A 14,302-nucleotide genomic window follows, 5' to 3' on the forward strand; every position below is an offset into this window, starting at 1 on the left:
CCACTTTACACATCAGTCTACAATTCAAATTGCAACCACACTGATGAGCCGCTACAACAACAACTTGCATTTATAAAGCACCTTAAACATAGAATAAATGCCACAAGATGCTTCCGAGAGATGCACTGCAAAATATGAATCCTGCGCCAAGGATGAAGATATTAGGTAGGGTGACCAAATGCTTGAGTGAAGAAGTGGGTTTTGAGGAGAGTCGCAGGATAGGGAGGTGTCGAGGGAATTCCAGAGCATGGGGCCTCGATGGCTGAAGGCACGGCCACCAAAGGCGGACCAAATGGGAGTGGGATGCACAAGGCCAGAAACAGAGGAACAGAAAGTTGGTGAGGGTGATTGATGGGTTGAAGGAGGTTAGAGAGATAGAGAGGGCCGAGGACATGAAGGGATTTAAACAGGATAAGTTTAAATGAGGTATTGGGGTAGGACCGAGGGATGATGGGCAAAATACGGACAGCGGGGTTTTGGATGAGCTGAAGATAACGGAGGCCGACCAGGAAACCAATAGACTAATCGAGTCTGACGGTAACAAGAGCAGGAGACAGGCGGAGGTATGCAATATTACAGAGGGGCAAGTAGACAGCTTTTGTGATGAAGTGGATATGGGGTCGAAAGCTCAGCTCAAGATAGCAAACAGTCTAATTCAGCCCAAGCCTGTAGCAAGGAAGTGAGATAATAGCAGTGGAAAGGAGTTTATCGCAGGAGGTGAAGGCGGCGACTTGGGTCTTACCAATGCTTAGCTGAGAAAAATTGCTCAGCCAAGATTGGATGTCAAATAAACAGTCTTGACAGCACAGAGTCAATGGAGGAGTCGAGAGAGAGGTGCTGGAGAGAGAGAGAGAGGGGTGCTGGAGAGAGAGAGAGAGAGAGAGAGAGAGAGAGAGAGAGAGAGAGGTGCTGGAGAGAGAGAGAGGTGCTGGAGAGAGAGAGAGAGAGAGGTGCTGGAGAGAGAGAGAGAGAGAGAGAGAGAGAGCTGCTGGAGAGAGAGAGAGAGAGAGAGAGGTGCTGGAGAGAGAGAGAGAGAGAGAGAGGTGCTGGAGAGAGAGAGGTGCTGGAGAGAGAGAGGGAGAGAGAGAGCTGATGTCGACAGCATACATAGATGCAGATGTTCGGGAGGCTCAGAGAACAGTGCAGAAATGGGAAAAGAAGGCAGTGCTGGAGATATTCAGATCAGAGTGGAACCAAGCAAGGGCTGTCCCTCCGAGATGGACAATGGAGGAGGTGTTGGAGTCGGTGATGTGGTCAGACCATGTCATACTGCAGAGGAGGAGGAGGAGGACGGGGAGGGACAACACCAGTCACAGGGCATTTCATTTGCGACTCTAGTTAGGGGTGTTCCAGTGCTCGGCGTATTGGGATAGATTCAGAGTTGCAGGGAAGATGGGCGTTGACTATTTGATCAAGGATTTAGGAGAGGAAAGGGAGATTGCAGATGGGGCAGAAGTTTGCACAGACAGAAGGGTTTTTTTCAGAAGGCGTGATGACAGCTGGACGGATAGGGTAACGAGACGGGGGTAGTTGGGATTGCTGTTTGTGAGGATGCAGCAGCTGCCTCGATGGGTCCTTCAGAGAATGCCGAGAGACACAAGGTGCTGCTGTAGACGTATTCAAAGGGGATTGAAGCCTGCAATGGTGCAGGAGAGTAGAAAGACATAGGGTAGGGATTGGTGGGGACAAAGTACTCAAGAGGAGATACATGGAAGGTAGTATGACCAGGCAACAGGTAGGGGAGACAGGAGAGAAAGGCCCGTGCAGCCAAGAGGAACAAAGGAAGATTGAAATAATAGTTGTGGGTCCGAAGGGCAGCCAAAATGTACACATGAATGGTCACTGAGGGAATTCGAGTTACATAAATAAGCATGGCAGAGGTTAGAAGAGACATGTCCTGATCATTACCTTCCCCCTTACACCAGGGGCCTTGTATTGGATGGATCAAAGATTGCCGCACTCAGTACATTCAGTACCTTAATGTTCGAATAAAATGTTACAATATCTAATTACACAACCGTCAGCCGGCAGGTGCAAAACGTCACTGAATCAACAACTTCACCAAACACTAAAGCACTCCGCAAAGCAAGGCTGACAAATTCAAAAGAAACCTTTTGTTTTTAACACGAGTCTTCTTCTGCGGGTTCAGTGGGTGAGAACATCGATCTCTGGTCTGCCCTGATGATAAAGGCATTGATCGCTGGGCTGTGTGGTGCCCTTGCTAGTTCGCTAGGTAACGGCAGCAACTCCCAGCCTCTGCTGATCCCCCAATGGTTTACTAGCTATTGTAATCAGTATGGACAGACATGGAGGGCCAGTCTGACCACTCAGGACCCAGCAAGAAACATAGAAAATAGGTGCAGGAGTAGGCCATTCATCGCTTCGAGCCTGCACCACCATTCAATAAGATCATGGCTGATCATTCCCTCAGTACCCCTTTCCTGCTTTCTCTCCATACCCCTTGATCCCTTTAGCCGTAAGGGCCACATCTAACTCTCTCTTGAATATATCCAATGAACTGGCATCAACAACTCTCTGCTGTAGGGAATTCCACAGGTTAACAACTCTCTGAGTGAAAAAGTTTCTCCTCATCTCAGTCCTAAATGGCCTATCCCTTATCCTTAGACTGTGTCCCCTGGTTCCGGACTTCCCCAACATCGGGAACATTCTTCCTGCATCTAACCTGTCCATACAAGTAACACCACCACAAACCCTGAAATGATCAATTCCACAGGACAAAGTCATTAAAAAAAACACCATTGAGGGACATCAGTACTGAGAATTCTTTTTTCATCAATATTGCATGAAAGCAGGTATAGTGCAAGTGCAGGGGTAACAGTGCGACAAAAACACGCCTTAATCCAAGTAGCAGAACAGCACACTCTGTTGTGCGGACGTGAGAATTGGTAAACTCACCACATCCATTATGATGGCCTCTCTTAGATAAGTGTGCCTAACTTATGTTGAATCACGGAATTTTGCATTCTGAATTCATGCTCACCGTTACACGAATTGTGACTCATTTATTTGAATGAATGAATCAGTTCTGTGGCAGTGCAAATTTTGAGAGCACTGTTCAGCGATTGCACAGAAAAGTAATGAAGCCAAGAACATATTTAGTTTATACTTGTAAATTATACTCCAGCCTGCACCAAATAAGCTGGAAATTTTAATCTCTGCATTGGGAAAATGTCCGATCTTGAAATTCACAATGTACATTCTCCTTTAGGGAAGGAAATCTGCTGCCCTTACCCGGTCTGGCCTACATGTGACCCAGTGTGATGTGGTTGACCCTTAACTGCCCTCTGCAATGGCCAAGCAAGCCATGAGGAAAACATTCACCTTACGGACTGCAGCAGTTCAACGCTTCACAAGATAGTTTCCGATAGAGAGAGCCCAGAATATCAGTCCATTTAGTGTTTTTTTCTTTAAGTGAGTCTGATGTTCTGGTCTCAACCAGTCTTGCTGGCAACCCATTCCAGCTGTGTGAAGATCTGGCAAGCAAAGCTTTGAACTGAAAGGTTTAGAAGAACTAGCATCCTCCCTCCCTACCTGCCCTACCACACGTTGGTGCTAATATCACTTTTAAGGACAAACGGGCATTAATAAAAAATGCCTCATACTTTGAGCAAAAACCACTTGCATTTATGTAACACCTGTAACATGTAAAATATCCCAGTTCTTTCCCAATAGAACGCTCACATTTAGTTGGTCTTTTAAGCCATTAGATGTGCACTTACCCACATCAAGTATCCAAAGGTCGCCAAGTCTGCATCCACTCATCCCTCCGTAAATGATCATCTTTGGTTTTTTTGAATCTTTATAAACAACAGCTGTGTGAGATTCTCTTGGAGGAGGTGGGGTACCATGCGTTACGGGAATGTCCCATCCCACCACCCCTGATCCAGTCCGAAGTTCCACGGTGTACAGGTCATTCAAGTACCTTCAAATACAAATACACGAATGAGAGGTGATCTTATCGAAACATAGATACTGAGGGGGCTCGACAAGGTGGATGCAGAGAGGATGTTTCCACTCATGGGGGCAACTAAAACTAGGGGACATCTCAGAATAAGGGGCCACCCATTTAAAATCGAGATGAGGAGGAATTTCTTATCTGAGAGTTGTAAATCTGTGGAATTCTCTGCCCCAGAGCTGTGGAGGCTGGGTCATTGAATATATTTAAGGCGGAGATAGACAGATTTTTGAGGTATAAGGGAATAAAGGATTATGGGGAGCGGGCAGGGAAATGGAGCTGAGTCCATGATCAGATCAGCCATGATCTTATTAAATGGCGGAGCAGGCTCGAGGGGCCAAATGGCCTAATCCTGCTCCTATTTCTTATGTTCTTACATGTTGCCTATGCAATAACAATAGGCTTAGGACCGTGAACTCAATCAGGTGCGACCTGACTCTACTTTATCAGCTCTCAGTGTGGATTAAACATGGAGGCTTTCTTTATATATAAGGGCTGCGCGTGTGTGTCTGCGGCCCAATGACCTCAGACGGTCGCTCCCCCTGGTGGCAGGTAAACCCAGGCATACATACATTACATTACAACAAACAAACAAACAGAGAGTGATGCACATTTAATAGTGTGAGATGGAGATCGAGAAAACCACTGATTTGCATCCAAAGTAAGTTTCAAAATGAACTGTCTGCACCCTACATCAATGGTGGCACTTCAACCATCAGCCAGGCCAAGAAAGCAAGTCGGGTACCAGAAGCAATAAATAAAGCCTCACTTTGTCCCTCATGTTACTTTAACTGAACTTGAAAGTGAAGTTAGTAGAAGTTTTTAAATAGATTTCATCACATCTGATGAAGAATTGCCTTATTGATGACAGAACCGCCTTATTCATGTCGTACACTCTGGCAACATAACACAATGTAACCAACGTAGCCTGTTCTTTCCACAAACCATGTACTTGGCCAATTTACCACCTTTTATTCTTCAGATGAAACGGGATGAGAGAGTGGGGAATAATTGGACTAGGTGCACAAATATAATTCCGTCCCCATTTCAAAATCATACATTTGGTCTTTAATTGTTAGATTTCCATTATAAATTCATCTGTCCTCATTTATAATGGACACCACTTGTCCCGCACCATTCATACCGTCCTGTCCCATACCGTTCATACACTCCCGTCCCTTACCATTCATTCCCTCCCGTCCCGGACCGTTCATTCCCTCCCGTCCCGTACCATTCATACCCTCCCGTCCCGTCCCGTCCATTCCCGTCCCGGACCGTTCATCCCATCCCGGACCGTTCATACCCTCCCGTCCCGTACCATTCATACCCTCCCGTCCCGTCCCGTCCATTCCCTCCCGGACCGTTCATTCCCTCCCGTCCCGTCCCGTCCATTCCCTCCCGGACCGTTCATTCCCTCCCGTCCCGGACCGGACCGTTCATACCCTCCCATCCCGGACCGTTCATACCTCCCGTCCCGGACCGTTTATTCCCTCCCGTCCCGTCCATTCCCTCCCGGACCGTTCATTCCCTCCCGTCCCGTCCCGTACCATTCATACCCTCCCGTCCCGGACCGTTCATTCCCTCCCGTCCCGTCCATTCCCTCCCGGAACGTTCATTCCCTCCCGTCCCGTCCCATACCATTCATACCCTCCCGTCCTGGACCGTTCATTCCGTTCCGGACCGTTCATTCCCTCCCGTCCCGGACCGTTCATTCCCTCCCGTCCCGGACCGGACCGTTCATTCCCTCCCGTCCCGGACCGTTCATTCCCTCCCGTCCCGGACCGTTCATTCCTTCCCGTCCCGGACCGGACCGTTCATTCCTTCCCGTCCCGGACCGGACCGTTCATTCCTTCCCGTCCCGGACCGGACCGTTCATTCCTTCCCGTCCCGTCCCGGACCGGACCGTTCATTCCCTCCCGTCCTGTCCCGTCCCGGACCGGACCGTTCATTCCCTCCCGTCCCGTCCCGGACCGGACCGTTCATTCCCTCCCGTCCCGGACCGGACCGTTCATTCCCTCCCGTCCCGGACCGGACCGTTCATTCCCTCCCGTCCCGGACCGGACCGTTCATTCCCTCCCGTCCCGGACCGGACCGTTCATTCCCTCCCGTCCCGGACCGGACCGTTCATTCCCTCCCGTCCCGGACCGGACCGTTCATTCCCTCCCGTCCCGGACCGGACCGTTCATTCCCTCCCGTCCCGGACCGGACCGTTCATTCCCTCCCGTCCCGGACCGGACCGTTCATTCCCTCCCGTCCCGGACCGGACCGTTCATTCCCTCCCGTCCCGGACCGGACCGTTCATTCCCTCCCGTCCCGGACCGTTCATTCCCTCCCGTCCCGGACCGTTCATTCCCTCCCACCAGTAGAGGGCGGGCAGACAAGTTTTTAACATATTACCAGTTAATCTGCTGTAGTGTTGTGCATGGTGTAATGTATTTGCTCCAAGGGTTCTTTGCTTAAGAATCCATAGCAACACATTGCTATTAAGAACTAGTTGGTTTATTAGCAAAGGTTTAACAATCACACGATACATTACCAGTTCATCCACCAGGCTCACAACCACCTGCCCCATCGTGGATCCCCCCGAACCCAACTGACTGGGGTTTTATTGAGTCCTGTGAACATCACGTGACTGGCTAAGCCACTCTCAAATCAACAAACCCGTGAGCATGCTCACAGGTGCATACATTACACAAGGGAAGTCAAGAACAACTGCAGTTTTCAGGTGAAGCACGGCTCGAGGGTGGGAGATAAATAGACCCTGGCCGAGAGAGGACTCGGATACTGGAGGCCAGTGGGGAAAGGGCAGGTCAAGTGAAATGGCATGGATGACAAGACAGACCAGGCTTAGAGGTTGTGAGACAAAGGTTAATGCCTCAGGGAGGGGCACATACAGTAGGAATTTGGGGGGGGGGGGGGGGGGGTAGGGAGTGGAAGGTGGTCAAGCAGTGTTCAAGACTGGGTGGGGGAAAGAGAGGGGAAGACAGTGTAGAGTTAGAGGGTGTCAATAAGAAGGCAGAGCAGGATTAGAGGTTGGGGGAAGGTAGCGGAGGATTAGGGTGAGAGGACAGTGTGATAGGGACAGGGTATCAGTGGAGATCAGCAAGTACAAAGATAATGTGACCAACACTTAGTACAGGATAGGATGCAGCTAATGTTTGTGGAGCTAGAACGGACAGCAAAGGAGAGTGTTGGAATAGGAGATTTGGAGGACAAAGATCTAAATGAGGATTTCTGCAGTGGTGGGAGTGAGGTCAGGATGAGGCAGATAATACTGCAGAGCTAGCTGGAGATAAATGGTCTTGGTAACAAGGGGTGTGAAGCTCAGCGGAGTCAAAAGGATAGAGGTTGCATACCGTCTGACTTGGCCTGAGCAAGCAGCGGAGATGGAAGTGGATCAGAGAACTTGGATGCAGAATTTCTGGAGAGAGCTGATAACTTTGGTCTTGCCAATGTTAAGCTAGAGAGAATCCAAAACTCATTCATAACTTGATGTCAGGCAGCATAGCTACAGTCAAGGAAGGTGGAGATAAAGCTGGGTGTCATCAGGTAAAACAGGATATTACATCGAATGAATAGCACAGAAACAGGTCATTCGGCTCAACTGGTCCTTGCCGGGGTTTATGCTCCACACGAGTCTCCTCCCACTCCTCTTCATCTCACCCAATTAGCACAACCTTCTATTCCTTTCTCCCTCATGTGTTTATGCAGCTTCTTTATAAATGCATCTAATGCACCTTGCACTGTCGGAGGGGACGCTTTTCAGATAAGGCATTAAACCGAGGCCCCGTTTGTTCTCAGGTGGATGTAAAAGATTCCATGACACTATTTTGAAGAAGAGAAAGGAAGCTATCCTCAGTGTCCTATTCAATATTTATTCCTCAATCAACATCACTAAAAGGGATCGTCTGGTCATTATCACATTGCTGTTTGTGGGAGCTTGCTGTGCGCAAATCTGCAGCCACGTTTCTCACATTACAACAGTGACTACACTTCTAAAGTACTTCATTAGCTGTAAAGCGTTTTCAGACGTCTGGTGGTTGTGAAAGGCACTATATAAATGCAAGTCTTTGTTCTTAAAATTACTCTTAAATCTATCTATGCTATTCGCCTCAACTACTCCTTGTGGCAGCGAGTTCCACATTCTCACCACTGAAATTTCTCCTGAATTGCATATTGGATTTATTAATGACTATCTTGTACTAATGGCCCCTAGTTCTGGTTTTCAATTGGAACCACCTTCTCTACAGCTACCCTATCAGATCCTTTCATAATCTTGAAGACGTCCAATAGGTCACATTTATATTGTGAACCTTCAACATTTTTCTCTAATCAAGCACAGCCAAGGGTTGCAAATTATGAAAAAAAATCTGTCCTTATTGAATACTTGGTGCACAATGAATCACGTTTTATGTTCATAACTTCAGACCTGGTGAAAGCAGGAAACCCACGACTTTGTTTTTAATGAATAGCACTAATGACGCACAAGAATGAGATTGAGGGATTTACAGCCTTTTACTTTCTCTCAGGAATGTCATTCCTGATATAATTATGAATCACTGTTTACATTTTGGCCAATTTAAACAACAACAACAACTTGTATTTATATAGTGCCTTTAATATAGTAAAACGTTCCAAGGCGCTTCACAGGAGCATTGTAAAACACAACTTAACACCGAGCCACATAAGGATATATTTGGGCAGATCACCAAAAGCTTGGTCAAAGAGGTAGAGGTTTTAATGAGCGTTTTAAGTGAAGAAAGAGAGGGAGAGGTGTGGAGGGGTTTAGGGAGGAAATTCCAGAGCTTAAGGCCTTGGTAGGTGAAGGCACGGCCGCCAATGGTGGGAGCGATGGTGCTCAAGAGGCCAGAATTAGAGGAGCACAGACATCTGAGGGTTGTGGGGCTGGAGGAGATTACAGAGAAAGGGAGGGGCAAGGCCATGGAGGGATTTGAACACAAGGATGAGAATTTTAAAATCGGACCAGGAGCCAATGTAGGTCAGCGAGCACAGTGGTGATGAGTGAAAGGGACTTGGTGTGACTTAGAATAAGGAAGCAGAGTTTGGATGACCTCAAGTTTACGGAGGGTAGAACGTGGGAGGCCAGCCAGGAGTGCATTGGAGTAGTAAAGTCTAGTGGTAACAATGCCATGGATGAGGGTTTCAGCACATGAGCTGAGGCAGGGGCAGAGTCAGGCGATGTACCGGAGGTGGAAATAGGCAGATAATGTGGTTGGAAGCTCATCTGGGGGGTCAAATATAACACCAAGATTGCGAACAATCTGGTTCGGCCTCAGACAGCTGTCATGGAGAGGGGTGGATTCGGTGGCTAGGGAACGGAGTTTGAGGCAGGGACCAAAGGCAATAGTTTCTGTCTTAATTGGAGGAAGTTTCTGCTCGTCCAATACTGGATGTGGGACAAGCAGTCTGACTATTGAGAGATCGTGGAGGGGTCGAGAGAGGTGGTGGAGAGGTAGAGCTGGATGTCGTCAGTGTACATGTGGAAACTGACGCCGTGTTTTCGGATGATGTCACCACGGGGCAGCATGTAATGAGAAAAATCTAGCCCAGACTGCGGGGTGAAAGTCTTCACTATCCGCCAGCTGCAAGAACCCTAAAGAAATCATTTTTAACTGCGTCAACCTGATAGGCACAGATCTAGTGCACAAAAGTGCCCAGGATCTGGGACAGATTAGCAACGTGACTCAGAAGTGTCAGAAGGATGACTGGTCTGTAGAGTTGGGGTCTCTTTTGAGGTCAAGCTGGCTCCAATGGAAAATTGAAACATAGGTGAACCTCCATGGCAGACTTACTAATCTAATGAGTCAAGCAGGTCCGCAGTACTCCTGGGCACTGCTGATCACTGATCAGCCAGTATGGTCCATTAGAAAGAAAGAATATTTATACAACACCTTATTACATCAATCGGGATATCCCAATGTGCTTCACGTACCACCATTTGTTGTCATTGTAATGTATGTAACCAGAACTGGAGGGATAAGATCTGTCACTGGGGCCTAGGACTCTTCCCACTAGGCTCCAGATATCCCTGCAAGCCAATATCTAAAGGTGGGTAATCCTAGCTGGACAACCAGTAGGAACTTAACTAGTGCTCTATCCCGGAAACCTGCCTGGTTTTTAGCTGGTTAATCCCCAGCCGTACCCCAGGCACACAATTGGGAATTCCTATCCCGAGACCAATCTGTGCCTAAAGCTCTGTGGGGTTGGGTAAATTTGTTAAGTTCTTATGGCGAAGAGTGTGAATGCCACATTGAGCAAATGCGGGGGACAATTTTCCTGACTTTTGCCTCCCAGGCAACGCCCAGCATCCAGGTGCTAAAGTCAGGAAAAAGGCGGCATTGCACCAGGTCTCCGTCCCCTTTACATTACGCCAGGATTTCCGGGGCTCCACTAGCAGGTAGATCCGAGCCTGCTGATACACTGGTACAACTGAGACGGCACGGGAGCATTCCCACCTAATTTCTTGTTCCTGTGGCCCCGGGCACAAAGCTAGCCTTGCGGGGTTGCACTAGGACTTCCTGAATTTAGAGCGAATTTTTGGAATTCTCTACCACAGAGGGCCGTGGAGGCTCAGTTGTTGAGTATATTCAAGACAGAGGTCGATAGATTTTTGGATACGAAGGGAACCAAGGGATAAGGGCATAGTGTGGGAAGGTGGAAGATCAGCTGTGATCTTATTGAATGGCGGAGCAGGCTTGTTGGGACTAATAGTCTAATCCTTCCTCCTGTGGTCTTAGAGGGTCTGGCAACAGGCTGAAAACAGGCCCAAGAATAAGTGGTCCTTTTTTGTTCTTAAATTTACAGGTTTTCCTGGACTTTCATGTCTTCTGCTCTCCAGCAGTGCTTCAACTTCCTCCTGAATTTACTGGCACTAAGTGCTGCTCGGGGCAGACCGGTGCTCGAGGTGACCCTCTAGTCCAAGCTAATGACCCAGGACAGGAAAGTCAGACACAGTTGAGCCTGGACAGGTGCAGCACACATCAGGGTCACTGCTCCTGCCCAGTGCCAGGGACTGCTTAATGCTAACCCCCTGCATTGACAAATGTTTTCATTCTGCTGCAAGGGCACCTTTTAGCTTTACAAGTGTAAACAAAAAAAATCTGATCAAGTGCTGAATTATTTCAATCTAGGGTGTTGAACATCAAGCAAGCTGACACTTTTCTCACTATTATTGGCCACATCCACTTACCTGTGGTAGTCAAAATGTAGTTACCGTTTGCTGCTGTGCATATTATAGAGGCTACATTAAAATGTATTAATAAGGAGATTGCACCAAATGCATGCAAGCATAAAAATCTTTGTTTAAAATAACATTTAAAACTTCCAATCTCATGACATTTGTTAACAGCAAGATTTTCAATAGAATTACATTAATTTCACATTAGCGACATATTATGTAGACTATTATAAAATATGCCATTTGCTTTTTCAAATCAAAATTTGGCAACACTTTAAGCCTGAAAAAAAAGCTGAATATTCACAATGAATTGGTTTGCTATTTATACTACCAGCTTTTAAATTTACTAAGCCACTCAGATAGATTATGAATTTTATCCAAGTACAGTATATGCACAAAAACAATGAAAACAGCTTTCATAGCCAGGATTCTGAACCCCAATCTATATAATCTCCAACTAGTCCAAAAAGCCACCGAGTACATCCTGTGCTGTACAAACTCCTGCGGACCTAGAATCCTTTGCATGCCAATTTACAATGTTGCCCACCCCCAATGCATTGAATTCAAATCCCTCCCCTGCCATCAACCTTCGCCAATACATTGCCCAACACGTGCTCTGTGACCTTCTGACTCCCTAACAGCAGTACAGCCGAGGGCTGACTTGGCATTGAACTCTAGAACTCTTTCTTTAAACCTTTCCACTATAGGACATTCCCACTTTCACAAAAATTATGGGTTGAATTTAAGATTTCGGGGCATTAATAATGGCTACAGGGCAGTCCTGATACCGCCTGGAAAATGTTTGCGCCTTGGTCAGCAAAATTGGGCAGCTGTGCCCAGAGTGTGAGATGGAGCACTAAGGGAGGCGGTGCACACCTTCCCTCGGGCACTAGGCCGGCTGAGCACGCGAAAATCCCGAGCTAAAGAGCCGGCCTCGGAGCGCTTTGGGGGGGGGGGGGGGGGGGGGCCAGCGGAGAGAAAAAACCCACCAAAAACATACTTCATGTCACCATTACATAAATCGCAAAAACACATAAAATAACAATCACACTTACCAGAGATGGACATTACTTACCTCTCTACAGGCGGTCCCAGCAAAGCGTTCTACAGGGCGGGCGGGAGACAAAAATCGATCTGGTGTTGCAACCAGGGGTGTTGCACACCGGCCTGCCTTTTCTGGGCGGTATTGCTCCGAGCCCCGCCGAAACAGATCCCCGAAAACCCCGGCGGGGCGCTGGAAACTGGCTGCCCGCCCACAATTGCTCACCGCCGCCATTTCTGCCCCTCCCTGGGCGATAACAGAGGCGCCCAGGAGCGGGAAACCCAGCCCTATGTTTTCAACCCTTTGTTCAGTCAGTCACCTATCAGAATTGTTCTCCTACTTGCTGGTTGTCCATTCACCGCCTCCTTTTGCTCCTCTGGGAAGCATCTCTAGACACCTACTACATTAAAGGAGCAAGTTGTTGAGAAACTGATGGATTTCAGCCCAGCGCAGTCAGAGCTTACCAATTTGCTAAACTTGATTTTATGATTCTACCTACATCATAGTGTTGCCTGAAGTAATCCAAAAGCCTGTTTCTAGTTGTGCTATATAACAAGTTGTCCATGAAAACCACATTTTTGTAAAATAAAGTGAGCTCCATTTGTTCCCATCGCATATGCCCGACTTGCAACAACTCAATCAAACAGAGAGAGGGGAAGTCGCAAGTCATTCCAGAGAGAGATTTACAGGATGTTGAATCCCAGAAATTACATTGGCTTATCGTTAACTGGTGGCCTGCTGGAAATTCACAATAAAATCCATATGAAACACAGCAATAATGCAACAGCCAATGATTTCTTACCCGAAGAACAGGATTGTGCACCAGGTATTGCAACAAAAATTAATATTAGGAACACAAAAGAGGAGTACCTTGGAATATTATTCTTTGGGTCTTCACTGTCATTAGCCAGGCCACCAAATAAATAGCACTTATTGCCAACCAGACACAAGGTGTGACCAAGGCGAGGGCAGGGCTGTGCACCATTTTTGGGAGGTTTTGGTTTTAGTTTCTTCCACTCCCATCGGCTCGCCTGTAACAAACATATGGGATAAATAGAAAAATACATTGGAGAACGGAACACAGCAGCAGATAAGGAGCTCGGGCAACAACTTTGAACTAAAGAAAATGAAGGTTCTGAGAAGTCATGATGGCATTTTAATACCACAGAAATAAATTCTCTAACTTCTGCAGCTGGAACAATTGCTCACCTGCAGTTCATACAGATCGTTGCTATATTTCCCATATTCCACCATTCCTCCAAATACCAGAATCCTGGTGCCATCGCAGATGAAGCCATAGGCTGCACAGCCTGGTGGAATGTCCCCCCGAACTGCAGGGATGAACCACTGGTTTGTGGCTGTAATGAAATAGTCACAAAATAAAAGGCAAAGGACAGGTTTCAAGGAACTGTACAAAACCACATTACACAACAAATAAAATGTAACAACTTTTCATAATGAGCCCCAAGTTCGAACTCCAATGTTCAATATTTTTATTTCTAAAGGATGGTAACACATTCATCATGTGTTACCATCCTTTAGAACAGAGTGCAGTGTAACAAAATTTGCAGATAACAAAGATTAGTGGGAAAGCGGATTGTGTAGAGGACAGAGAGGCTGCAAAGAGATTTGGATAGGTTAAGCAAATGGGCTAAGGTTTGGCAGATGGAATACAATGTCGGAAAATGTGAGGTCATCCACCTTGGAAAAAAAACAGTAAAAGGGAATATTATTTGAATGGGGAGAAATTACAACATGCTGCGGTGCAGAGGGACCTGGGGGTCCTTAATCCCAAAAAGTTAGTTTGCAGGTGCAGCAGATAATCAGGAAGGCGAATGGAATGTTGGCCTTCATTGCGAGAGGGATGGAGTACAAAAGCAGGGAGGTCCTGCTGCAACTGTATAGGGTATTGGTGAGGCCGCACCTGGAGTACTGCGTGCAGTTTTGGTCACCTTACTTAAGGAAGGATATACTAGCTTTGGAGGGGGTACAGAGACGATTCACGAGGCTGATTCCGGAGATGAGGGGGTTACCTTATGATGATAGATTGAGTAGACTGGGTCTTTACTCGTTGGAGATCAGAAGG

The 14,302-nt window shown here is 47.3% G+C and overlaps 1 protein-coding gene across 3 annotated transcripts in view; it reads right to left on the reverse strand.

Moving 5' to 3' along the window:
• The window catches only part of LOC139280553 (host cell factor 1-like), a 94,402-nt gene that overhangs the window by 69,396 nt on the left and 10,704 nt on the right, over positions 1–14,302 (reverse strand). For all 3 annotated transcript variants that reach the window (XM_070900039.1, XM_070900041.1, XM_070900040.1), the window contains exons 2-4: positions 13,426–13,574; positions 13,087–13,247; positions 3,741–3,943 (exon numbers count right to left, since the gene is read on the reverse strand). In XM_070900039.1, the coding sequence (XP_070756140.1) occupies positions 3,741–3,943; positions 13,087–13,247; positions 13,426–13,574 (513 nt within the window). The remainder of the gene's footprint in view (positions 1–3,740; positions 3,944–13,086; positions 13,248–13,425; positions 13,575–14,302) is intronic.

The sequence above is a fragment of the Pristiophorus japonicus genome, chromosome 15, assembly GCF_044704955.1.
Source record: "Pristiophorus japonicus isolate sPriJap1 chromosome 15, sPriJap1.hap1, whole genome shotgun sequence".
Classification (NCBI taxonomy): domain Eukaryota; kingdom Metazoa; phylum Chordata; class Chondrichthyes; family Pristiophoridae; genus Pristiophorus; species Pristiophorus japonicus.